Genomic DNA, 26,038 nt, shown 5'->3' with positions numbered 1-26,038 from the left:
CAGAGCAAAGGAACTTTGGAGTAGAGGTTTGGTTTTCTCTTCTCTGCTGAGGCAGCATAGCAACTGAAGAAACCATTTTAGCAAGCAGTCTCCACCAGCAGCTGCATTGAACTCCCATCTGCTCTTCAGATGCTGCAGATGTGGAAAGGGAATTACTGTTAGCTATTATCATCTAGCAACACCTACCAGCCTGATTCTTGCTCAGCAGTTTCCCAGGACCTAAGGCATACAGCATGATGTGTGGAGTGATCGCTCTGTGGTCCCTCTCCTTCTCTGCTCCACCTCTGCTTTCTCAAAATGATGAATCTCTTCCAACACAAAAGGGCTCTCACAGGGTCTTGAGCAGAAGTTTGCAAAGATGGTCCCTGCTATCTCGTCACTGAAGATGTTCCTGTACAGTTTGTCAGTACATGTAACAGAGGGTAGCATGCAATCAGTTGCCATAGCTCTTCCATCAGTATGTGAGGCCTGATGCTAGTTATTTTGATCATATGATTGCACCAAAGGGGTCTGTTCTGACTTAATTCATAGAGGAGGAGAGGACCCCTTTAGAGTGGTTGCACACTCATTTAGATGAGGAATAGGCATGTTGTAAAGTATACACCCTTTATTGCTAGGGACAGACATTACACACAAACTGGTATAAGTGATCAGATAAGTTCAAATCTGTAACACAGCAGAAGTTCAATGTATATAAACCACTTTCAAATGGCTGAAACTGGTTTAAGATAAAACTGGATTTTTATAGTATCAGATTTAACTGATTTAGATTAAATCAGTTTATTGAACTTCTGTTCCAAATCCCCTCCAGATTCAGGTTAGCTCACAGTCCCCAGTATCCCAGGATGTTTTTCACTTCCCCTGCAAACCCCACCTCACAGCATGGGTGTGTTAGCCGTGGCTCAAGCTGTCTGCTCTAGCCCAGTAGGGAGATGTGTTCTAGCACCCCAAGGGTTCTGGCCTGGACCACTGTAGTCAATTCCAGAATCGAAAGTGAATGTCTGTTCACTTGCTTATTGGCTCAATCTATGCAGTTTAGATTAACCTGCAAAGACTGAATCAATTCAGCCTCATGTTTTAGGACTGTACTTAGCCTGTGACGTTGGCAGTATCCAAACTTCCTGGTTTAGATGTAGTTAGTTGTGTTAGTCTGAAGTCAGGCAAAAGGTAGGAAAAAGTGGCAGCTTATAGACTAACTTATTCAGAAATTCAGAGAGGTGTAAGCTTTTATAAGCAACTGTTTTCTTTGTCGGATGCTATCATCTTCATTATTATCTTAGTTAGATGCTTAGTACCTGACAGTTAGCTATGGCTTACAAATGATTATGCCTCTCTGAATTAGTCTATAAGGTGCTACTCTGCAGTGCCTTCTTTCTAGTTTAAGTTATACATTTGAAAAGGGGATTCTAGTTTAGGCTGTGCACTTCTGCATGGGTAAAAGGAGAAGAAAGATCCCCACCCATTGATTGACTGATTGTTTCCCTTACTGAGACAGAAAGAGAGAGAGAAAGAGAGAGAGAGAGAGAGAGAGAGAGAGGCGCAGACATAATGCATGGCCTTTTTCCTTCTTTAAGAATTGAATGTGAAGGCACGAAATAAAAAAGACTAAACATCCCAGGGTCTGTGGCTGCTCATATACAGATGTAGACTCCAGTGAAGGCACAGAGGGTCAGATGCCTGATAACATTTTTTCCATGACATTCTCTCCAGTCTTACTAAGCTTCCATCTAAGCTTTCCTTTGACCTATTTTTAAAGAGGAAATCTGACCTCTGTCCTCTGGCCCTTCTTCTTTGCCCTTGTTTTCTTTTTCTGTTTTGCAGAAAGGATTTCTCTGTTCTCCTACAAAATATTTTCAACTGAATATGTACATTTATCTAGTCAAGCCTGTGATTTGAAGTGTCTTCTCAAATAGCTTGTGCATTTCTGTATGATAACTATTTCCAATGCCCACAGCACTTTACTAACTCCCTCATTCTCATAGTTCTATCGCGAGTCTTATGATAAGGTATTTTTGGTCAAGTCCAAGAAAGAATTGAGATTCGCACAATTAGCAGGTTTTCACCTTCACAGAAGCAGGAAGTACATGCAATATAGAAAATGTAACATGGGAAAAGAAAAGGCTAAGCACAGACCCTCAGGCATGAGGTGCCTGACTGCCAGCACTGAGGCCAAAGAGCTACAAACCCAAGAACAAATCAAGAGAACCCCCAGTTTATATTTAGAAGTCTTATTATTTAAGCCAACCTCATGATTTTGGGCCCCAACTCATGATTTTCTAATGCTTGGAGAAGGCAAGACTTCAACTTTGGATCAGTTAGGGCACATCTACATATGCATTAAGGTGCTTTTTCAAATTCACATTAAATTTAGTACCTCCAATTTAAGGTAGCAAAGAAATGTACATTTGGCTACCTTAATGCCCAGTAACAATTGTACACAGTTTTTCAGTAATGTTTAATGTGCATCCTATTTTACTGAGCATTACTGTAATTGCACTGTTTTTTACATGACACTTTAATGCCCAGTAAAATAGGCAATTGTGCATTAAAGTGCACTCGTAGACACACGCTTACACAAGTTAATAGGAGCAACAAGGCTGTCTTTCTAGAATAATATTCTCAGCAGTTTCCCCAGTGGCAAGTCAGGTTTCTAGGAAAACTACCCTTTGGAACTGATTAGAGAAGAAACCCTCCCCCAAGTTACATTAGCTCCAAGGCAAGATCTCAAACTAGATCTGGCCAACTTTGCCCTTGACAGTCTTTGTGGTACCATTTCCTACTGTAATGCCGTACCAAAAAAAGAGTCTTACTCCTATGCATGGAGGGCAGGGGGCAGAGGAGGCCTCATTTGTGGAGGAAGCTAGAGAGGCATTTTCCTCCGAGGCCATGCCACAGGATCAGTGAGATGGAGAGAAACAGATGATGATATGTCTATTCCAGTCAGATAAACTGGAAATGTGAGTGTTTCTTGTCTGGCATCAGGAGGCAGTTTTATGAAAATACTACTACATTGAGATGTTCTTCTGTTTCATAAAGCTTTGTGAGTAGAACCCCAAACTTCTTCCTGGTCATACACTTCTACTTACCATGGATTTTGTTTTGATAGGTATGGATAAGTGGAGCTTGTAATTTCTTTTACATAGTGATACAGTAGCAAATAAGTCATTTGAAAGAAGACTAGAGGCATAAGAGAGACATGACCTGACTACACCATTTATTTTGAAGAAGAGCTCTCCATAATTTACAATTTCTGACTGGTGGAAATTCTCGTATTTAAGTCTGAAAGAAAACTTTGAAATTTAAATCTATATAAAGAAAATTCCATATGATTTTGATTTGGAAATATTGAAAGGTTTTATTTTGAAGTTTGCTCAGAATGAAATATCACAGCAGTCTCAAGATTTATTTTGTTTATTGATATTAAACTTTACCCCTTTTTCCCCAAGTTATTTCAATGTTAAGCTGCATTTTTCCATTGTGACCATATGGGTATTCTAATTTGGAAGATTAATGCTCACTTTTCTAGCATGGGTGAGATTACTGGAATAGATTGCCTTTTCCTTGGTGCATTCATACCTATTAGAGACTCATGATAACTCATGCAAAGTTTAGTCAGAGGAAAATCTGCATTGCATTATGGGGTAGGATGAAAATACATCCTGTTTTCACTGGGACAGTGCCATTTTTAACACCTGTCCTAGGCATCCCATTAATTTGTTCAGATAAACATTTTTGTCCTTTGACTGAACACAGCAGTAGTGCTTTCCAGCCAGAGGGCACAGTTAGGGGTTTCCTGTTCTCCTGCATCTCTGTGCTCTGCCCCTTCCCCACACACGCATGCTCTCTGGCATGCTCAGCTGAGATCAGAGCTTGAACACAGCTGAGCATATGAGAGGGCAGGGAGGGAGCAGGGTCCTGTGAGATTCCAGAGGACCTTTAAGAAGGAATTGCTTAAGTAACAAGTGCTTTGCCAGATATCCCATTTTGAGATTTGGGAAATATGGCCAACTTACTTATAGGCAATATAGTCTTCCAAAGACCTCAGACCACAGGAGGGAACAGGGCTTAAAGTACCACTCCCATAAAACATTGTTCCCTAACTTCCCCTGCAAAATAGAGAATGTTGAAACAGTTCAACAGAACAAGATATATTCTGATTTGAATTGACCCAATCCAAACAAAATATTTCATTTTATATTTCCCTGGGAAATTTTTAATTTTATGGAAATTGCATTTTCAGTTGGAAAATTGTTCCCAATAAGCCCTATGCATAGTAGGGGTGGGCAAAATGGGCAGTATTTGATTCAGATTTGGATTTGGCTTTGGCCTGAATCAGGGACAGTGATTTGATTAATTGATTTGGATCACTGTCCCTGATTTGATTTGGCTGAATCCAAAGATTCAGTGCTGATATGGAGAATCAGCAATTCAGCCATAGACACAGCTTTAAATGTTTTTTCTACATACTTTGAGGTACCAGGCAGGGCTCATGAATGCTGCAATGGTGGGGCAGATGGAGCATAACACAGGAGCACCGGGGGGGGCCCACATGCTCAGCGGCGAGCCCGAAAGTGGACCAGGGGTATTTGGGGGCCCCCCCTGCACCTCCCTCAGCTCAGCAATCAGCCACAGAGGGATCCTGGGTGTCCCCCCAGACCCAGTAGGCACCAGTTGCCGAGTTGGGAGGTGCAGGGGGCCCCTCAGCGCACTCCCTGTCAGACCCAGAGGTGGACTGGAAGTGCTTCTGGTCCACTTCCAGGTCTGCTGCTGAGCGTACTGGGGACCCCTCCATGCTCCTGTGGGATGCTCCATCTGCCCCAGAATCTCAGCATTCATGAGCCACCTGGTACATCGAGGTATGTAGAAAAAATATTTAAAGCTGTGTCTATGTCCAAATCATAGAATCTTTCCGAATCTCTCCGAATCAATTCAGAGGGCCCCGATTCAATTTGGAGAGATTAAAGGGTCTCCTGATTCAATTTGGATTTGGAGATTCAGCCATTGAATCGGGCCGAATCTATGCCAAATTGAATCAGTGACCAAAGTTTCGCACAGCCCTAATGTATAGCCATATATCAGCCTGTCTTCTGCTTTCTCTCAGTTCCAATGCATGTATGGATTAAAAAGCCATTATTATTCAATGTATTTGACAAGAGAAATTATTCCTTTAACAGAATATTTAATAGCATGGGAAGGGAGGTATGAGGAATAAGATTCACACGGGGTACAATTTTTTTTTTAAGAGTGGGTCACATTTTTATCCATTTTAAAGGATACATATCAGAGGTGAACTAGGTCCATTTTACTTAAAGTAGAGACATTTAGCATCAGCGAGCCTGGCATCTTGCTTTTAAGGCAAGGATAGCTTAAGAAAGAGTACACTTTACATCCAGAAATGTAAAAGGCCTGTTTCCTTTTAGTACTTTCAAATTGAAGGTAAAAGTTATTCTGGAGGCAATTTTGCACTTGGAATTTTATAGGTGTAATAAATACTGCAATCAGTTGGTTGTCCAAATTATGTTACATTTGTGTCTGTTCAGAAAGGAAAAAAGGTGGAAACAGTTTTTTGGTTTGACTATAGGAGCAAGGAAAGAACAAAAGCTGCATGAAACTCACTCTCACGGGTGCATGTGTCCTTATAACCTATGGTTGTCACATTGGGTGGCATGTTTGAACTTCAAGGGCTCATAGTAAAGGTCAGCCAAACTATTGAGTTTTAACATAGTTTCCACATGAAAACATAAGTTGGATCAAGTTTATTCTCAAAGCCTATCCTGGATCTGCCATCCTTGTTTCCAAAACTGACTCAAGCTTGAGGTTTATGTCCTAAATATTATGAACTCCTTTAAGGTTTAAGAAAGTATTGTTGATCTTTAGGTGAGTGACTGTACTACCTGATGATAGTTAATAGCTATTGATGAGCTCTGAATAAAATAATCTAAACTTTGTGGATTAGAAATAAAATAAATCACTAAAGTGTACTGTGCTGAGGCCACCATTATAAACTGCAGTTATTTGCATTCTGTGTGGAAAAATAGGAAAGAAATATGGAGATATCCAACTTCATGAGCTATCAGTGTTACTAATTGTGCAGACCTTAGTAAGAGAATACAATGGAGTGGGGGAAATAGAATTGATACACTCCTTTGGTGACCCTTAAAAATAAAGTTCTAACTTCATAATGGTAAATCCATGCAACAGACCATGTGCATTTGTTTTATTATTATTAGCAATTCAATAGCCTTGACAAATGATGATGAACCCATGCATTTCCGAAAGGGGCCACAGTGTCTTGAAAGAAGATCTACCTTTAAACTTTTGCAGTGGAAGGACAGTATGCATCAATCTTACAGCTCTAGAAAGTGTGTCAGCTAGAATTTAATCAATTTAACTTACACGTGTAGAAATTTTATGCTATTGACTGCATGTTTTGGGCAACTGAAAAAAAAGTTGATTTCTCTTGTGTATGTTCAGGAAACTTCATAGCCTTCCCTCATTTTATTTTACCATATTTTCTCACATACAATGTGCATCTTTCCCCCAAAATCAGCCCCCCCCCCCTGCAATTGGGCTGTGAGTATGAAGTGGGGAAGCTGATTTTCTGCTCATGATAGAAGCACTCTGATATGATTCCTTCTCCACTAGTACCTGCTTGTGGTACTAGTGTTCAGGTAGCTGAGGAAATCAATTGATATAATGGCTTCTTGTTCTCCCCTCCACAGGTGTTAATGACTCTCTCTCCTTTTTAATGGTCTTGATGTTCCACTAATCAAGTTAAACATTGTTGTGGCAATTTTGCTGTTTCCTATATGCTCCTTCTTTCTTTCCTCCTACTTCATAGGCTAAGCAGGGAACCTGCTCTTCATACAGCCGAAGACCAGGCTCTGTCCCTGCTCAGCTATAATTCTGGAAAAATCTTTCCTCCCCCACTTCATTCTGCCTTTCAAAAACAATGTGCATATTATATTCTGGGTCATGTTGTATGCAGGAAAATATGAGATTTCTAACCTCCCCATGTCTGGTCCAGTCAAAGAACAAGAACAGTGAAAAACCCAATTGGAAAATTTCAGTTAAAAAAAAAAAATTAGCCAGCTCTAGGCTTCAAAGGGAACGCTGTTTCCTGCTTACCTTTGGACCCAAGAAGTTCAAAGATCTATTTTTTCTCCTCAAAGCATGAATGTTCACAAACCAATTTTTGTTCATGTCCTTATTTTTAAAATAATATAGATGGGGAAAGGGAGGGAGAAATAATACATTTTCTCTGGTCTGGCAGTGAGCTTGATAATGCATGAGGAACTTGTTAATTAGATTAATTTAACCAAATTTTACTTTATTTATCTATTTTAAACTCTGGCTGTGTACAGACATTCTTTTCTACTGGAAGAAATTTCTTATGATAGAAAAATAACCTGGGAGCTGGACTGTACAGACATTCTTCCAGTCTCATGGCTGGAGAGTTTCACAGGCAAGCTCTACAGCCAGGGGGCAATAGAGGACTGCTCTCTGGACCACCCCCATCCTGGGAGCACATCACTTGACAGCCCACCCTCTCCCCTGTATGGGAGGTTTCAGGTGGCAGTTGGCAACCACAGTAGAGCTAGGAGGGCTCTAGACCTATGAGAATGTTATATTTGCTTCGGGAGAAAAAATCTGAGCTTCTGCACAGTTCTGGCTTCTGCCGAGAAAGCAGTGAATCCTGGTGGAAACTGAACATCTGTATCCAGTCTCTGACAACGTTTTGGCAGCCTCCTAATTCCTAACTACAGTACATATGCAATCCCAAGATTGAGAGCAAGACTTCACAACCTTGTACCAGCGAATGGATTATCAACTCCTACCTACCGGATATAAAGTGCCTTTTTCTCATGGAAAGTGTAGGCATTTTGATTGCAGGGGTCATCCATGCAAACTAAAGACAATTTTCAGGTGGAAATACCCCGTTTCCTGCAATAATTTATTTTAGCTTGGTGTGATACAAGAGAAAATTGCCCTTTTTTCTATGTGCTTCCAAACGGTTAACTGATAAATTCCTGTACTTGAGAAAATGGGACCACATTTCCATTATTTTTCCTTGTTGGTCCCTGTTTCATTTTTTTCATGAAAAAGTGTAAGATTTGGAAATTAAAAGATGTACAAATTCATTTCACCATGTACTGACTACAAATGATCCCCTAACTTTAGAAGGATCAGCTATTAAACCAATACTACAGTGGATCATGAACAAAAATCCAGAAGCAGTGGCTTTTGTGCAATAAAAAACAAAGGAACAATTTATATGTCCACTTTCAGAACTTCATTACATCAGTCTTTATTTACAGGTCTTAATCCAGGATTAAAATGTCTATATATTCATGAATATTAATACTTATTAATATACAATAATAATATTGTATATTAACACAAACTAGTGGGCCAGAGAGCCAAGAAAGTTTAATTATTTGTTCATCACATGACTTGGAACAAAGCCATGAATGCTTCAGATATTTTTCTACGTGGACCTAAAGATTTAATTTATTCAGGTTACCATATTAACCTTAATTTTAAAATAAAAGAAGAATATGAGGATATTCAGAATGAATTGTAATGATTTACCTGGTTCTATGATTTTCTGTTTCCTTTCAGACTGAGAATAACTTGTGGAATATATATATCCCACATACAAATCATAGATGCATTTAATTTATACATATGTGATATTTCTCACTTTGAGTAGTTACACTGCTAAAGCACAGGTAGAAATTTAGTTTACAGGATCATTGCAGTCAATTCTGCAAGCTGCTGAGGACTCTGGTTGTAATTTATCAAAACACATGCTTAATGCCAAGAAAACATGTCCCATTGGAAGCAATGGGACCATCTCTTTGGATGACCAAAAGCCCTCCATCTCTGAGCTCGTTTAATTCAGGTCCTGATGGCTGGTTTTTGTTTATAGTTTTCTTAAGTAACTTATGGTTTACAAAGGGCTAGAATAGATGTTAGCTTTAGTCACTTCCCTGTAATAAGGTTGGTCTAGCACTGCATTGCCCTGAGGGAAACACTGGAGGGATTTAGAATGCTTTCCAGATTCTTTTAAGCATTTGGGGATAAAGAGAGATACACACTACTTTAAGAAGTACAACCTACTACTCTGTAGCTGACTAGCCGGTGACTAGCATAGCTTAACCTTCTGTGCAATCGGGGTCTTTCTCTATCAAGCCATTCCCAAGCAAGCACCATTGCAGCCATTTTGCAACCACGAGCACAGAGGCTGGCATTCTGAGCTCTTACATAGACAATACCTAGGAGCTAGAGGATCTTTACATAGTATAGCCACATATGGGATGCAGAGAGCCACAATCTTTCCCTAAATGAATAATTTATTTATTTTCATCTGACTAGTGGAGTTAGCATTTTAGGAATGCCTGAGCAATAGTTATATTTGTCTGACCCATGAAGGGTATGACCATGAATTTAATCCATCTTTTCAAGGCTGAGACAAGTTGGCAGGTCTGGATGATGAAGAGTATAGGGTCACTGTCCTCTTCATATCACTTTAGCATATGTAAGTTACCTTGATAAGCTGTTGGTGCATGCCACAGATCTCTTGCCTGGATTCATGGTAATACAGCTACTCCCTTCCCTTTCAAGTGAAGGTGACTTATCCTGCTTTCTAAGCTGAGTTCTGTTATTGCTCCTAAGGGGCTGCCAGTTCCTACTGCGGTTCTAACTGTAATATTGTTGCAGCAGACACACCATAAAGCTAAACAAATTAGCTTTATTCACTGTCAGCCTGCCAAAGAAGCCCTATAAGCTCCATCCCTTTTGGACTGTAGAGGGGATTTCCTCTCTCTCTATTGGATGTTTCAGTCCTGGGTCCTTGAAAGGTAAATGGTATCCTTAGACTTTATGAAAGTTATACTTCAATGCCCAGGGTCACTTCTTCACCTAGGGCAGAGGTTCCTAACCCTGGGGCCATGGCCCGGTACCGGGCCACGAAGGGTTGGCTGCCGGTCCGCAGGAGGGTTGGCTGCTGGACCAGAAGTCTGGAAGTGACAGGTATACTGCGGACCAGCAGCCAACCCTTTTTTATATTCAGTATAAAAAGGGTTGGCTGCTGGTCCGCAGTATGCCAGTCACTTCTGGTCTGCAGTATGCCAGTCCGCAATTTGCTGGTCCACTATCACTTCCGGTCCACGATTGTAAACATGTTGGGAACTACCGACTTAGGGGGAAAAATTGTAAGCAAAACTATTCTTTTTAAGACACCTTGGCATATCTACATGTGCACTAACCTGAAGACTAATTAGCTGTGAAGTAAATTGTCTCTGTCTACACGTTACACTACTAGGCTGCAGTAAACTAATTAATGCCAGCATAAAATAAAACTGTCAAAGACAATACTATTTTACAGCAGTGTAATTAACTGTGATTAAATGCATGTGTAGACACTGACTGCAGGCATGCATTGCACGCAGTCAGGCCATCCAGCGGGGGCCAGCTCCTGCCTGCCACCTATCCAGATGGCTCCATACTTTCAGCACCCTCATGATCCAGCCAGCCCTTCTGCCACCAGATGCTGCTGCCCAGAGCCTGGGGCTGACTCTCCAAGCCTGTTGCCAACTGCTGCCACCTGCTGCCACCAGATGGAGCCTCCTTGAATCTACCACCACCCACTGAGCCTGCTACCAGCTGCCACCATGTTGGGCCCCACATCAGCTGGCACCCAGGGGCAGGGACCAGACAGGACACACAAAGGGACCTACAACCTCATTGCCAGGCAGGATTGTCTCTGGCCTAAACTGCTCCACCCCAGCTCAAATTTTGCATAGATGATATGCCTGGGAGTAGTTTACTCTGGTGTAAACTGCTTTGGAGTATATTGTTTCAAATTAATTGCATGTGTAGATGCAGCCCTTGGGCACATCCTCACAAGTGGGAATGTGCATTTCCCTGCAGACAAAGATTCCTTGGACCATGCTTGTACATGTGTGCTCTGGCACATGGCATGTGACACACTTCCCCTGGGTGGAGTAGGGGAGGCTGGGGCCAGCATCTGGGCTTATTTGGGGTCCTGAGGGCCTTTGGGGGCTGCAGCTGCAGCAACCCAACAGGACGGAGCCTGTCTGGCAGCTGGAGTGTGGCTCCGGCTGGCCAGACTCTGGTTTCTGGTAGCACATGCTGCTGTCATGTGCGCCACCCCACTTTTTAAAGACATGGAGGTTTTTTACACCAGGATCTCTGGTGTGTGTAGTGTGCACGTCTGTGTTCATCTGGATATGCCCCTTCAGTTTTCTTCTTTGGCCCATCTATAACAGACCTAACACCAGAGTACCAGAGATGAGTAGGGTTGTATAGCAGACTTTTCCAGCATGCTTCTTAATAGTCTTTAGTTACTAGGAGTCCTTTAAACTGTAAGTGCCACGTACTTTGCTGACAAGATCAGTATAGTTCAGGGCCAAAGGCTGGCTTTAAAGGAACCAACAGCTCCTTACATTGACATTCAAGTAGAATAATTGGTGATGTATGCCAAAGAAATAAATAAAATATATTAGATTGTTTCATGGAGTCCCTATGCCTCTTGCTGGAGTTGAAATCAATGGAAACTGCTGGATAGCTTGCACTTTTGAAAGTCAGGTCACTATATTTAAGCCTTGAGCCACGGCTGTGTTTAATGGGTTTTTGATAATGCAGTTCTGATCCCACTGCAGACAATACCTAAATGGGAACTGAAATTTTTAATAATAAAGGTCCTGATTTAGCAAGGTTCTTAAGCAGGTTCCTAACTTTAGCACATTAATGATTTCATGGGACTTATTTAAACTTAATTAACTGCATACATAATAAGAAGAGTTTTAACTCCATTTTAACTGATTAATGGAATGCAATCTTAATTATGATGTGGCTACCAATAGTTGATTGAAAATTGTTGGTGGTGATTCAAGTTATAACCTCTGCTGGTTTTCAAGACTGCGTGTGCTCTTGTTTAATTATAAATCAGAAAATAAAAACGTCTTGGCTCTAGGTGCTCATATCCTGTGTCAAATCAAATCCATAATACTCCTCATGACATGACTGAGACATGAAAGCATTTCTGGAGATGCTATCTATCTAAGTGACAGTTGTGCTTTCACTTTATTTGCTAATTATGCTTCTTGACATACTATCCTTTCTATGCAGCCCTTGTACGTGGTGATGCTAAGTTAACTCCCTTGCTTGCTGTCTACTTGTTTCTAGTCAGCTGTCTTAAACCTTTCATGTCTAACAGACAAACTACAGAGTACAAAACAAGCCAGGAAATTTACCCAACATGTACTACTAAGACTCTGTAAAAGTTGCTTTGTTGAAATAGGTGCCAGAAAGGGGTCAAAGCCTTTGTTTCAGCGCACTGTTTTTTGCCGCAGATACAGCAACAAGGAGCAAAATTCATTTTAGCTTCCACTTATGCCCACTGGAATCCCCAGGTGCCATGAACATCCCAGTTGCCTTACATGGCCCTTACATGGCAAGGCATTGTCAGGAACCTGGCAGTGGATAAAGCTCTGGTTTGAGTTGCCCAGTGAGCTATTCCACAGCTACTGGATAGAAGAAACGTTCAGCAAACTGATGGCCTGTCACAAGTACTGAAGCCATGATACAGTCCCATTGCATCTTATTGGCATTATTAGCTAGTAACAAGAAAAACATTGTTTTCAACTTATTCATTTACTCTTAGGTACTTTTCTGCTGAGGGTCTTCAGCGGGAGCAGCTTCGGTGATCTGGCAGCATGGAACCTGGCCGGCAGTTGGACTGTGGCTTTGGCTGCCTAGGCTCTGGTTTCTGGTGGCACATGCAGCCACCATGTGCGCCACCCTGCTTTTTTAAGGAACAGGTTTTTTTGCTTTCCAAACAGCTGGAATTTAACATCTTCAATCATATCCCCGGAGGTTTCATCAGCCTTCTGGATTCTGTAGTTCAGCAAGCTCATTATGATTCACCAAACAGTGTTTCTTCTCTTTAGGAGCTGTAGAAAACTGCATTGGTCAGCCCAAGCCAGTGCTTTCTCCACTGTAATGTCTCTGACAATGCCCTGCCAGAGGGCCATATAAGGCAACTGGCTTGTTCAGAATGGCATGTGGGGACTCCAGTGAGCATGCTTCATCAGGAACGCACACAACAGTAACTGTTGGATGAACTTGCTGAGCTCTTTCCTGGCTGGCAGTTCTTTCCCAGAGGTCAGCCAGAAAGGGCTATCATTCTTTGCAGAGGTGGAAGCTACTGGGATGCTATTAATGGGTTTTTCCTGGCTGTCCTGAGGAATGAAGCTGTCGGCCAACCATGACCATTAAAGGGGTCACACATGGCCAAAAGATTCCCTTGGAGTCACACCACCTTTTATGCTGTCCCCTACACTTGGAACTCCTTTCCTTTCTTGTTCCTTTATCTTTATACTTACATGTCTCTTCTTAGCTCTCTTCTTCTTTGAGGACTCTCAACAGCAGCTTGCAAAGTATTTAAGAAAAAATCATCTTAGTTCTTTGAGATTCAGACTTCAGCCAATGTCTCTTGCATGTTTCAATGCATAAGACAATGTCTGTACTATGTTAAAAGCCTTTTACCAGTTTATATTAATACTTGAGATTTAAAACAATGAAATATTATTATATTATATTAATACTTGAGATTTGAAATCATGCCCTGCATTACTCTAGATGACCTTCTGAGGTCCCTTCCAACCCTGCTTTTCTATGATTCTATGAAATCAAAAACAGAAAGTCTGTTACCTATAAGGTATAATTTAGTGGTAAAGCTGCTAAAAGCCTTAAGAATAAAGTCCAAAACTCAAGCTAGACTCACTGAAAGGTACGTGCATCACATGTGAGCCTGGACTGAGTTTGGAAAAATGAGTCTTGATCTATAAATTGTTGTCCATAGCCCACAAGTAGTACATTGTTGCTGGTGATCCAAGGAGAAATGACTGATTGCTTGATAGTAGCACTCAATTTCTTTATGTCAAACAGTTGAATGTATATTATGTTATTTTCTGATATTGCTTTGATATTAAATGGGATTGTCACAGATATGTTAATTTACTTCCAGTGGGTGAGAAGAGTGTCTATGCAGTCATGAGGGGGAGATGTTACAAGAGATTTTGTCTGTATTAAAATATAGTACACACTGGGCGCATCTACGCATCACCTTTTGGAAGTTCGAAAGCATAGTGCAGTATGGGTGGTTACTGTGCCGTGCGCATGGCACATACTTAGATTTTGCCATTATGTCACTATAGCGGCATGCTATAACCAGGGAGCACATTGCTATGGAGGCATAACTGGCGATCACATGTAGACTCCTGTGATGGCTATCTTGCCATAGCATGCTGTACAGCGATGTAATGCATCGCTACGTCGCCATAGGGTGATGTGTAGATGCACCCACTATGAAATGGTGACTGGCCTCACATGGTTCTTAAACCCAAATCAAGCAAAAGGGGAAGTATTGCTTTTAGCTGGAAGAATTGTTTAAAGTCAAACTCAAAGCAAAACACAAGAAGTCAGAAGAAATCCAGAAAAAAAAAAAGTTGGTTTAAACTGCATAAAGCTATTACTTGAACTGCATATCTACTGACATCTAATGGAGAGTCTCTGATGTCTAGATTATATGGAAGATGTTTGTGACTTCAGGATTTATAATCCTGGTCTTTATCCCTGTAGGTAGTGGCTACAATATCTGTTATGTATTCATTATTCTAATTCAATATACTGACCACTTCTACTAGTGAAAGTTTATAAATCCCTCCATACCTATTTGGCTCAAGCTTATCTCCATACTAAAATTATTTCTCCCTTTTAAACATTAGATTTTTTTTTTTTTTAAGAATAAGTAGTATGTATTTAGTTATAATTAGAGCTAGTGGCAGGGGAATAGTCTTACATGGTGTTTCAGGAACTGAAACTTGGTGCCTGGTTTTGGTCTGGGTCAGGGCTCCAAAGGTTAATACCCTGTTACATGACAGGGCTTGGTATGCACCAACTTTAATGTCCGCTATTACAATTGGAACATGTGACAGGGGGCCTCCTAGGGCTGAACTCTGTGGCCCGCCTGCCTGTCACCGTGACAGCAGGCCTACTCAGGGCCGAGCTCTTTGTGGCCCGCCCACCTGTCTCTGGGCAACCGCCCACTTATCTCGCCCGCCACGCCTTTGATGATAATTGATTCATATATCGATGTCAATTAAGCGGGAGGCTACCCATTTAAATGCCCCGATGCCAGGGGGCGCTCTGCGGCTCCGACCTCTCCTAATACCGCAGCCTAAGCCTCGCAGATGGCATCTCGGTGTTAACACTATCACCGGCCCCATACTGGGCCCCAGAATTGCCCTAACAGGACCCCTCTCTGATCCTTCCTATCAGGCGGCCACTCCGCCTTCATCCGGGCTACCTCGCCCCCCAGAAGCTATCTTCCCCTCTCGGGTGTGGTTCCCCCGGAACCTTCGGCTACCTGGCCCTGGCCCACCTCCAGGCCAGTCGGGTCCCCAGGCCCCCGGCTCTTAGGCGTCCCTCGCGGTGGGCCCCCGGCCCTTTTGACTACCGTAGTCCTGGACCCAGCTTGGGCCAGTCGAGGGTACTCTCCCCTTCGGGCTGGGTCTCTCTAGCTGCTCACTCTGTCACTGGGCCTCACCGTGCCACTACTCCCCGTCCTCTCGGGGGCAACCGCAGCACCACGCCCACATCACTCCCACTCTCAGGGTCCGCCCTCTCTGGGCCCCTCACAACACTGGCCCATCTGGGCCCCCCAACAGACACATGGGTAACCCACCTGGTGGTGGTGGGAGCTAGGGGTTAAGGCATCCCAACCCGCCTTTCACCAGGGTGATAACTGGCCTGGCATTTCCTGGGGGCTCCCACGCCACTGAGAGCCCCACCAGGCCACCCACTCCCGGCAGGGTGCAGTTTCAGGTCATGCCCAGGACCAGGAGCTTCCTTACCAACCCCTTGCAGCTCCCCCTTACCTCCAGGTCATTCACAGCAGCCCTACAGCCAGGCAATGTTGCTACCCCCCCCCCCCCCCCGCAGCCAAACTGCCTTGTTTATATAGGCAGCCCATGTCTGTAAAATGGCTGCCCTAATCGGGCACCTGGAGGCTGCCAGCCCCAAGCCCTTAAAGTGGCAGAGACACCCTGTGCTCTGCCACAGAACAATTAAACCTTTTACATTTTCTCTTGCTCAAAAATTCAAGCTAGAATTTAGTACATTATCTCCAATAAGTATTCTGAGATAGTTATAGTTTGGAAACAAGCTATGTTAATTTGCTTTAAAGATCAGCTCTTGAAAAGAGTTCTAATGACTATGAAGAATATTCTCATGAATATAGGTTTTTTTCATTATGTTATTTCCAAGATGGACCATATATGATCCCAAAAGGAAGTCTGAAATGAGTTAGGAAATTTGATACCATGTCATACAACTACTAAGAGCACATTTTCTTCTATATATTCCATATCAAATAATAACATGGAGGAATGGAACTGATCTCTTAATCAAAAAGTGTTATGGAGGGAAATTCACTATGGTGAACAACAGTGTAGCATCCTTTATGTGCTCAACCTGTTGTACTCTATAGGTTGTATATTACATTCAATATGCTACAAAACTGGGCACATGTGAGAGAGACATAAAAGTAGATGTATTTCTGCATATGTGAAAAGAACAGCGTAAGATAAAACTAGCTTAGACAATGCAATAACAATATTTTCAGGAAATGGTTGACAGACAACTTCTCTCCTGTAATCCATTTGGTGGTTTTTAAAGACAATATTTTGTGCCTCCAACTTGTACTGAAACCACAGATATTTATGGACAATTTTGGCTGACTAATTTTTGTTAAAAGTGTGTGTGGTATGTAAATAAATATGGTATAATGAGGGAATATGGAAATTCTCTATCTGTAGTATCAGATGGACCCTACCATGGTTTGTGTCCCTGCTCTACAACATAGATTTTTAATGTAAATGTATAGGATTATTAGTATTGTGAAGAAGCTGCCATACAGAAATGATGGAAGATTTGTGGAAAGATGTGTGCTGTAGGAATGAAAACATAAGCTGATTTTTTCAAATTATGTTTGAATGTTTAAACCAATGCTAAATGTGTGTGGATTCACCAGATCTGCACCAAGTGCCAGATCTTACTCTGTTCAGTTCTTGGGAAATCTAAGACTGTATCTGTTTTTATAACATTTTGTCATCTTAGTCTTAAAACTAAGTCACAAAGAACAGTGAGGAAGAGGAGGACCCACCTAGCTTTTGAGTTAACAGTTTTTCAGGGACTAGAGCAGGATAGAAAAGGATCACACTCAAGTGCCCAAGTCCATTAGGACTTAGGATACGGCCCTACATATATGAAAAATATTCATTTTACTTCAGCTTCAACAACTCTGTTTTTTTCTTTCTTTCCTCATTTTTAGAGAATGAAACGGAAGCAGAAAGCACACCCCCTCCAGGTTAGTAAAGAATTTGCCCTCCTCACCGAATTAGGTTTGTACTACTAACAGAAGTGCATGAGTCTACATTGTGCTACAGTGATATGGCATCTCTTTGTATTGTCCCCTGAAAAACAGACAGTTGCTGAACAGTAAGAAGGGAACTTAACTCAGAAGAGTGTCATCTTCATTTGCTATGCACTTCATTCACAAACATTTCTAATATCTCAGGCTCAGTGTTGCTTGAGTGAGAACTGATATGGGTTCAGCACTGCTGATATATTTGAGGCCACAGTGAAAAATAAGGGAAGATAACATTTTGGGACTTGCCATCCTCTTTTGCGCTGAGATGCATCATACTACAGAAGTAATCCCATTCATTTCCCATTGAAGATGCCTCATAATGTAGGTGAGGATGGAGATTTTGAGCTGTTATTGAATAAGGCATCAAGTAAACCTATGAACATTGATTTATATCTATGAACATTGCTGCCCTATTTTCTTTTGTGAAAACTTGCTGGGCAAAGGGCCCAGGCACTTACTCTTTTCATTTGCATGCCTGCCTGAACAACATATACAATGATCTAAATATCAATATATTTTCCATGCATTTGCTTAATTTACCCATTAGATCAATTCTAGTTTCCAGAATGCATGAGACTACCAAAGCAGAAATACAGAAATGACAGGTTATCAGTCATCCTTTTTACTGAGCAAAATAACCATAGTTAATTTAGCTCCCATTTGAAAGCCTCATTTGTTTACGTACTATGACAAATGGCACCTACTTTTACTTTTTATGCAGAACTTATTTTTGTTTAAATTAAAAAACCAGACCTTTCCAAGAAGAGATAGCCAAGACTGAAGCTACTATTTTTGCTACTAATTTCCAGACTTTCAGCATGGGTCTTCACATGCAAGGGTGTACCGTTTGTGGTACCACATGCGGGGAACATGAAAACATGTACCGTGCTGCAAAATTTGCTATTGGGAAATCCTAGTAGCAAAAAAAAAAAAAGCACTGGAACAAAAAAATGACACAAAAAAGGGTGCATCAGCACAAATGGACTATGGACTATCCAGAGCAATGCTCTGGCTTCTGACCAGGCCTCCATGCTGCCCCTGCTGTTTCAGCATGCCACCAGGCCACCATGGAAGACTGCTGGGGCCTCCCCTACTCCTACCCAGGACAATTTGCTGTGTGCTGAAGCGCATGTGCAGGGTCATGTGATGGGACACAAAGCAGCAGCACAAATTTGTGCCACTTCTATTTGTGCCTCTTCAAGCACACGCCTTTACACATGGGGAGCCACCCACAGTGTCCAGTAATTTTTTTCCCCTTATGGTAATTTCATCCTGCATGTATTTGGAGAAGCACTTTAATTTCATACACGACTGTTATTGCATTTGACTGAGCAGGAATTTTGGTGTGAACAATTCCAAATATTTTATTTTACCATTTTGCTCCGCCTATTCCCATAAAATGTATTTCTTGTTGTTCTTTGTTTTTACTTTGATTTGTTTCTCCATTGTGCCTAATGTGAGACTCTGAGGCCACGGCTACACAAAATGCTGACTGCGCAGTAGATTGTTAGTACTGTGCAGTTGCATTGCATGGCACGAAGTGTGACGTGATGCTACTGCACAGTAGTAACAAGCTACTGCACAGTCAGTGTCACCTAAAAGCCATTTGGCAATGTTACTGCACGGTAAGCACAGTAACTTCAGTTACTGTGCAGTCATTTAGCACTTGTATATGCAAGTACTAGGGATGTGTGAAGCGGGCAGTATTCGTTTCGGATTCGGCCCAACTCAGGGGATTTGCTGAATCAGATCACTGTACCAGTTTGATTCAGCTGAATCTGAAGATTCGATTCTGATTTGGAGAATCAGCAATTTGGCCATAGATACAACTTTATATGTTTTTTCTACATACCTCAAGGTACCAGGTGGAGCTCATGAATTTCTGGTCCATTTCCGGGTCCGCTGCCGAGCATGTGGGGGACCCCCTCCATCCCTCCCTGGCTCAGTGATTGGCTGTAGAGGGAACCTAGTTGCCCCCCCCTCCCCCCCCCGACCCAGGAGGCACCGGTCACCAAGCGGGGGGGGGGGGGCACACTTTCCGTAGCGGACACAGAAGTGGACGGGAAGTACTTCTGGTCCACTTCTGGGTCTGCTGCCAAGTGCACGGGGCATCCCCCCATGCTCCTGTGGGATGTTCCATCTGCCCCACCATCTCAGCATTCATGAGCCATGCCTGGTACCTCGAGGTACATAGAAAAAACATATAAAGCTGTATCTATGGCTGAATCATTGAATCTCTCTAAATCTCTCTAAATTGAATCGGAGTCTTCCGATTTGATTCAGAGACATTAATGGGTCATAGAATCATAGAATCATATCATAGAAGTAGGGTCGGAAGGGACCTTGTAGATCTTCAAGTCCAACCCCCTGCCTGGGCAGGAGGAAAACTGACCACAATTGACCACAGTCAGCTAGGCATCAAGTTGCTTCTTAAAGACTCCCAGGGTAGGAGCCAGCACCACTTCCCTTGGAAGCTGATTCCAGATCCTAGCCGCCCTAACTGTGAAGTAGTTCTTATGGATGTCTAATCTAAACCTACTCTTCAACAACTTGTGGCCGTTATTCCTTGTTATCCCGGGGGGCACTAGGGGAAACAAGGTCTCCTCCAAACCCTTCTGGTCCCCCCTAGTGAGTTTATAGATGGTCACCAGGTCCCCCCTCAGCCTTCTCTTGTGAAGGCTGAACAGGTTCAGGTCCCGTAGCCTCTCATTGTAGGGTCTGCCCTGCTGTCCCCGGATCATGCGGGTGGCCCTCCTCTGAACCCTCTCAATGTTGTCCACATCCCTCTTGAAGTGGGGTGCCCAGAACTGGACACAGTACTCCAGCAGTGGCCTGACCAGTGTCGTGTAGAGGGGGAGGATCACCTCCTTGGTCCTACTTGAGATGCACCTGTGGATGCACAATAAGATCTGATTAGCCCTGCCGGCCGTGACCTCGCATTGTCGGCCCATGTTCATCTTGGACTCAATGATGACTCCAAGATCCCTTTCTGCCTCCATGCTCTCAAGAAGGGAATTTCCCATCTTATAAGTGTGCTGCCAGTTACTACTGCCCAAGTGCAGCACTCTGCACTTGTCAGTATTGAAACGCATCCTGTTTTTGTTAGCACACCCCTGCAACCTATCCAGGTCTTTCTGCAGTCTTTCCCTCCCTACTAATGTGCCCACTTCACCCCAAATTTTGGTATCATCCGCAAATTTGAACAGGTTGCTTTTCACCCCGTTGTCCAAATCGCTGATAAAGAAATTGAACAGTGCGGGCCCAAGGACTGAGCCCTGGGAGACTCCGCTGCCCACTTCCCCCCAGGTCGAACATGACCTGTCCACATCCACCCTCTGAGTACAACCCTTCAGCCAATTTGCAATCCATCTACCTGTGTAGGCATTGATGCCACAGTTGACTAGTTTTTTAATGAGGATGGGGTGGTCGACAGTGTCAAAGGCCTTGCTGAAGTCCAGAAAGACTACATCCATGGTGACACCTGCATCCAATGCTTTTGTGACCTGATCGTAAAAGGCAATCAGGTTGGTCTGACATGACCTGCCCCTAATGAAACCATGCTGGTTGCCCTTGAGCATCATCCCTGATGCCGGCCCATCTCAGATGTGCTCCTTGATGATCTTCTCAAAGAGTTTCCCCAGGATTCAGGTAAGACTGATGGGCCAAAGGGCAGGCAGCCTACAGCCCCCTGAATTCCCAGGCAGTCTCCTATCCAGGTACGAACTGGGCCCGGGACTACTTAGCTTCCCAGATCGCATACAATCAGTCCCATCTGGCCATAGGCCAGACGGTCTCCTGATTCGATTCAGATTTGGAGATTTGGCCACCAAATCAGGCCGAATCTCCTACAAATTGAATCAGCAACTGAAGCTTTGCACAGCCCTAGCAAGTACTAAATGACTGTGTAGTAACAACTGAACAGTCAGTGTCTTGTGTAGACATGGCCTAATGCACCTTATTGCTAACATGCATGCACCATTTTATTTAGACACATTTTATTCCAAATACAGCTAAATGGCCACTCTAAAGGTGAAAGTCACTCCTACATAGAAAGGTACCCCAAGCACCATATATCACTTAAGTCCCACTCAAGCTCTGGATTAGGGTGTAAATTGGAATTCAGTAATATATTGGCTCTTTTAAATGAGGGAGTGACTGCCCTAAAAATATTATCTTATTAAAAAACCACCCCTTTCCATGACATTTAATCATACCAGGTTAAACATAAAATCACTCCCTTAAATCATTTACTCTTCATGATTTTCATTCCCTTGTTTAAAGCTGCAGTACAACAAAAAGATCTGATAGCATGTCTTGAAGGTCAATAGACTTAGGCTCAGACTAAGATAGGAAATTTATCATTTGACCTTTGAATTGTAAGTGTGGGTATTCATATACTTTTGAGTGATCATAATCATCTTTCGTGGATCCCTTAGACATACTCTGTAGACCACAGATTGAAAACCACTGGAGTAGAGAAACCTTTGTAGTTTCTCACGCTTAAATCAGAGTTACTCAATGGCTATTCTACATATTCTTGCTGGGGATTATGAACTAGTTGGAAAAACCACACTGTCAACAATTTTAAAAGCAGATAGCTGAGAAAAATTATCATGTAGACTTAATTGTCATCCTTCCCAAAAAAAGAAATATCAGCCAATACATGCAGCACTGTCTGTTTGTACTGTATCCATATCTAAAAACAAATTGAGGGGAGCTAAGGAGTCAGTATCAATGTGACAGAATCAGTGTCTGATTTTATAGTCATCTTTAGTCTTACTTTAGTCTTCCAACTGCAATCTTAAAATTGGCTTCAAAGGTTTGTGTATCAGTTCCAAAGAGAGCAAAGGTCTAGGACTCACTGCTTTCAAAGAAGGTGACATCGTGTCTCCATAGAACAGAACAGTGAAAATCCTTTTAAATGGTGCATCATCCAGTAACATCAAAACCAATATTACACTTGCATTTTGATATGTAACATTGTTGTGAAAAAGTATAGATCTACAACAGGGATGAGCAAGGTACAGCAGGGGAGTAGTGGCAATGTTAATTGCTGCTACCACCACTCATTCCACCACCAAATTTCCAGACCCATGGGAATGATCCAGCTCTGTGAACCAGCCCTGAATAGTGTTTCAGGATTATTGACCACCCTGCACCACTCATCAAGCCCATGGTACCAGATGAATTTGGCCCCACTGTTCTACAATCATTAATGCTCCAAGAAGTAGCCATGTTTGCACAGTCCTGATCTAAAATGTTAATGTAATTTTTTGTAAATTTTGTATATAAATTTTTCTGTTTAGTTTAAGATTCTCTCAAAAATGTGCTTGTACTTCCTACACAGAACAAAAAGCACCAAAAGAGGGTGAAACTGGACAGGCTAAAGGTGAGTCTTCAAACATACCACAAAAGCTGAAAGCAGAGAAAACATCAAATGCTGTGCTGATGCTAGCTTGTTTGAACCTTTTTATTTAGCATTTGGTTGAAGCATATTTTATTAGTATGGTTTGGAGTTTCCTGGATTATTTGTTTCTGCATGACTTGTTCAGTACAAGGAAATGATGCTGCTTATGAGTTTCCTTCAAAAGTTCTGTAAACAAGAAACTCCCTAACTTTTGATAAGCAGCATTTCTTAGTAACAATAGATAAAAAGGTCCCTCTCCATGGATCAGCTTTCCGACAACTTGTATGAGCAGCAAGTAGGAATGGCTGGGACACTGAAAGAGTTGATTGAAACTCAGATCAGGGAATACTAGTAGTTCTTAAATGAGGTAGATCCCATTTTTTCATCCCAGGCTGCTTCTGTTTTACCTCAGAAACTTAGTATCACACACTATTCTTGCAGTAGACCAATGGTCAACAAATTCCACCAACTTTCATATATTCTTCAGTATGTAAATCATCACAATTTTTAATTTGCCCTTACTTAGGGCCCAACAAACAACCGGAATGCTACCTGTAGTTCTAAAAAATTCCTTGAAAAATCAACTGCTGTGCATGCACATGCACACACACACACACACACACACACACACACACAGAGGCTCACTTAGACATGCATCTAAAAAAGCCACATTTTCAAGATGCGTAAGTATTTTGCTACACAGCTGAAATTGGAATGGGGTCCTCAGATGTCAATTCTTTCATTCAGGAAGACATATTTAGGATAATTGGGTCAAATTGTATTCCCCTCAATGAGAAAGAAAGCTCAAACATAATATATATTTTATTTTATATTCACTTTGAAATACACTTTGAAATGGACAATCTAATTTATTGATTCATTCAAGTGTAAGTTTGGAGAATTTTTATTCTGATAAAAGCCTAAATCAGACCAAGATCTGCTTATAGTTGACCTAAGAATTATTTATTTGAAAGTTGTTTTTTTTTATTGGCCCATCACAAAAAATCTTGAAAATACATTCTGATTTTTTTGGGTTTTTTTAGTTGGGAAATTATGGATTACCTTTATACAAAGATATTACATGGCATCTCAGACTTGTATACAGGGTAATTTGGGAAGTGTGTGCAGCACAGCATGTCCATTTATGTCAACAAAATAAGAATGCAGATATTAAGAAAGAATGAATTGCAGAATATTCATGATGGACAGAACTTCAGTGCATGTTATTTTACTACCTGTTGTTTGCAAAGCACTGTTATTTTGCCACAAAAATATTGTGCAAGGGGCTCAAATTTGTCATTCTTAGCAACTCATATGCTTTTCTGGGGCATTGTGCACCCCGGACATATAGAAACTAAGGTGAAGGCTTTTGCCTTACATCCTGGAAGTTAGTTTCCCCTGCCTGAATTTTGATATCCGAAAAGCATTTTGCTCATTCATTGAATGTGTATTGTACCTTTCCCTCTGCCTACAAGTCAACATTTTCCTTAACTAAAAGAAAACCATGGTAAGTGTCCTTTCAAATGCTACTGCTTATCTTTTTACACGTTTTTAATATGTATTTTTAAATCTTCATGCCAGTAAAGAGCAAAGGAGTTTGCTGCAGGGTAGCTGTCTTTCCAGATACTGACCTATTTACTTCTAGTGCTATGGATAATTTTATATTTAAAACATTGTTTAGGATTTCAATAAACAACTAAAAATAGAAGTGTATACATTTCTAATCTTGCTTAATCTGGCAGCAACCATTTAAATAAAAGTTCCAATAAAAATTGAATAGTGAAACATCAAGATTTTGTAGCATTAAATAAAAAAAGATTGCCTTCTCTCATTATCTAGATGCTTCCTTAATATAGCAAAACACAAGCAATTGAAACAAGGAACTCGTTGTATATGTTTCTTTTAAGGCTCCTGGCAGATTTTTATATAAATACTTAATGGGATCTGTGGATTTTTTTCTCAGATCCCCAAAACCTGCTCATTGTGCCATGCCAGACATTCAAGATCTGGCATGGCAAGATGCATGCTTTTTGGGATTTGGAATAAAATTCCCAGATCCATTCATGTCTCCAAGTGCTGTGGAAACTGGGGGTAGATTCCCAACATCTGGCTTCTTACTGAGTGTGCCTTATATGAGACACTTTATTGCACAGTAGACTAATTACTGCACAGTAAAGTGTCAGCAACTACATGTGTGAATCATTTTCTGTGCAGTGAATTTTTCTACTGTGCAGTTAGCTACTACCTTTAAATACAGGTAGTAAACCAACTGTGCAGTACATACTGCACAGTAGTGCATGTGTAGATGCTGACCAGGAGCAAATTTGCTCCCGGTCAGCCCCAACACTAGGGGGCTTCTGGCTCCCCCCAGAAGCTGGAAGCTGCACAGCACCCAGACAGTGGAGCTCTCTACCCTCCATGCCTCCTCTCCCACCCCCATCCCAGCACTGCTTGGCTCCTGGCTCCCCACAGAAGCTGAAAGCCGAGCAGTGTTGGGACTCGGAAGCTCCCTGCTTCCTCCGGGAGGGTCAGTTCCTGGCCAGCTCCAGGCTCCTTGGGGATTTCCCCACCCAGCCCAGACCTGGATAGGAGCTGCCCCAGACAGGGAACAATTCCTAGCCAGCCTTGGGCTGCTTGGGGAAATCCCCACCCAGCCCAGGGCTGGCTAGGAGCTGCCTCAAAAGCGGGGTAGCTCTCAGCCAGCCACAGGCTGCATGGATAAGTCCCATGGGCATGGGGCTTGTCCTCAAGTGTCTGGGGCTGGTAGAGCTCTGCAGTGGCAGCTATCTCCTGACCGCTTGCACATCAGGACCCCTCCCCTATGTATGGGGCAAGGAGGACAACTACTGCTGCAACTGGCAGGTTTCTCTTGGTCCCAAACACATAGGAACCAGCCCCATGCTCTCATCCAACCCCACAGCATGCACCCCGAGGGAGCACGGAGGTCCCCCTGGCTGCTGAAGGGGGCCAGATCAGGGTAGAAGCAGGAGTTTTAGTTTGATGCCCTACCAGCCGCGAGTGAAGCAGCGGGCTCCATGCAGTTCCACAGCTCTGCAGAAAGCCCTGCAGGCAGCCTGGCAGCAGCCCAGGAAGGCAGGTTCCACCCAAAA

At 42.4% G+C, this 26,038-nt stretch overlaps 1 protein-coding gene across 2 annotated transcripts in view; it reads left to right on the top strand.

The window, feature by feature from the left end:
• The window catches only part of MYBPC1 (myosin binding protein C1), a 115,792-nt gene that overhangs the window by 8,759 nt on the left and 80,995 nt on the right, over window positions 1-26,038 (top strand). For both annotated transcript variants that reach the window (XM_059726447.1, XM_059726448.1), the window contains exons 2-3: window positions 17,423-17,458; window positions 22,869-22,910. In XM_059726447.1, coding sequence (XP_059582430.1) covers window positions 17,423-17,458; window positions 22,869-22,910 — 78 coding nt within the window. The remainder of the gene's footprint in view (window positions 1-17,422; window positions 17,459-22,868; window positions 22,911-26,038) is intronic.

The sequence above is a fragment of the Alligator mississippiensis genome, chromosome 4 (genome assembly GCF_030867095.1).
Source record: "Alligator mississippiensis isolate rAllMis1 chromosome 4, rAllMis1, whole genome shotgun sequence".
In the NCBI taxonomy this organism is placed as follows: Eukaryota; Metazoa; Chordata; order Crocodylia; family Alligatoridae; genus Alligator; species Alligator mississippiensis.
This window is presented reverse-complemented; position numbering and strand designations above follow the sequence as displayed.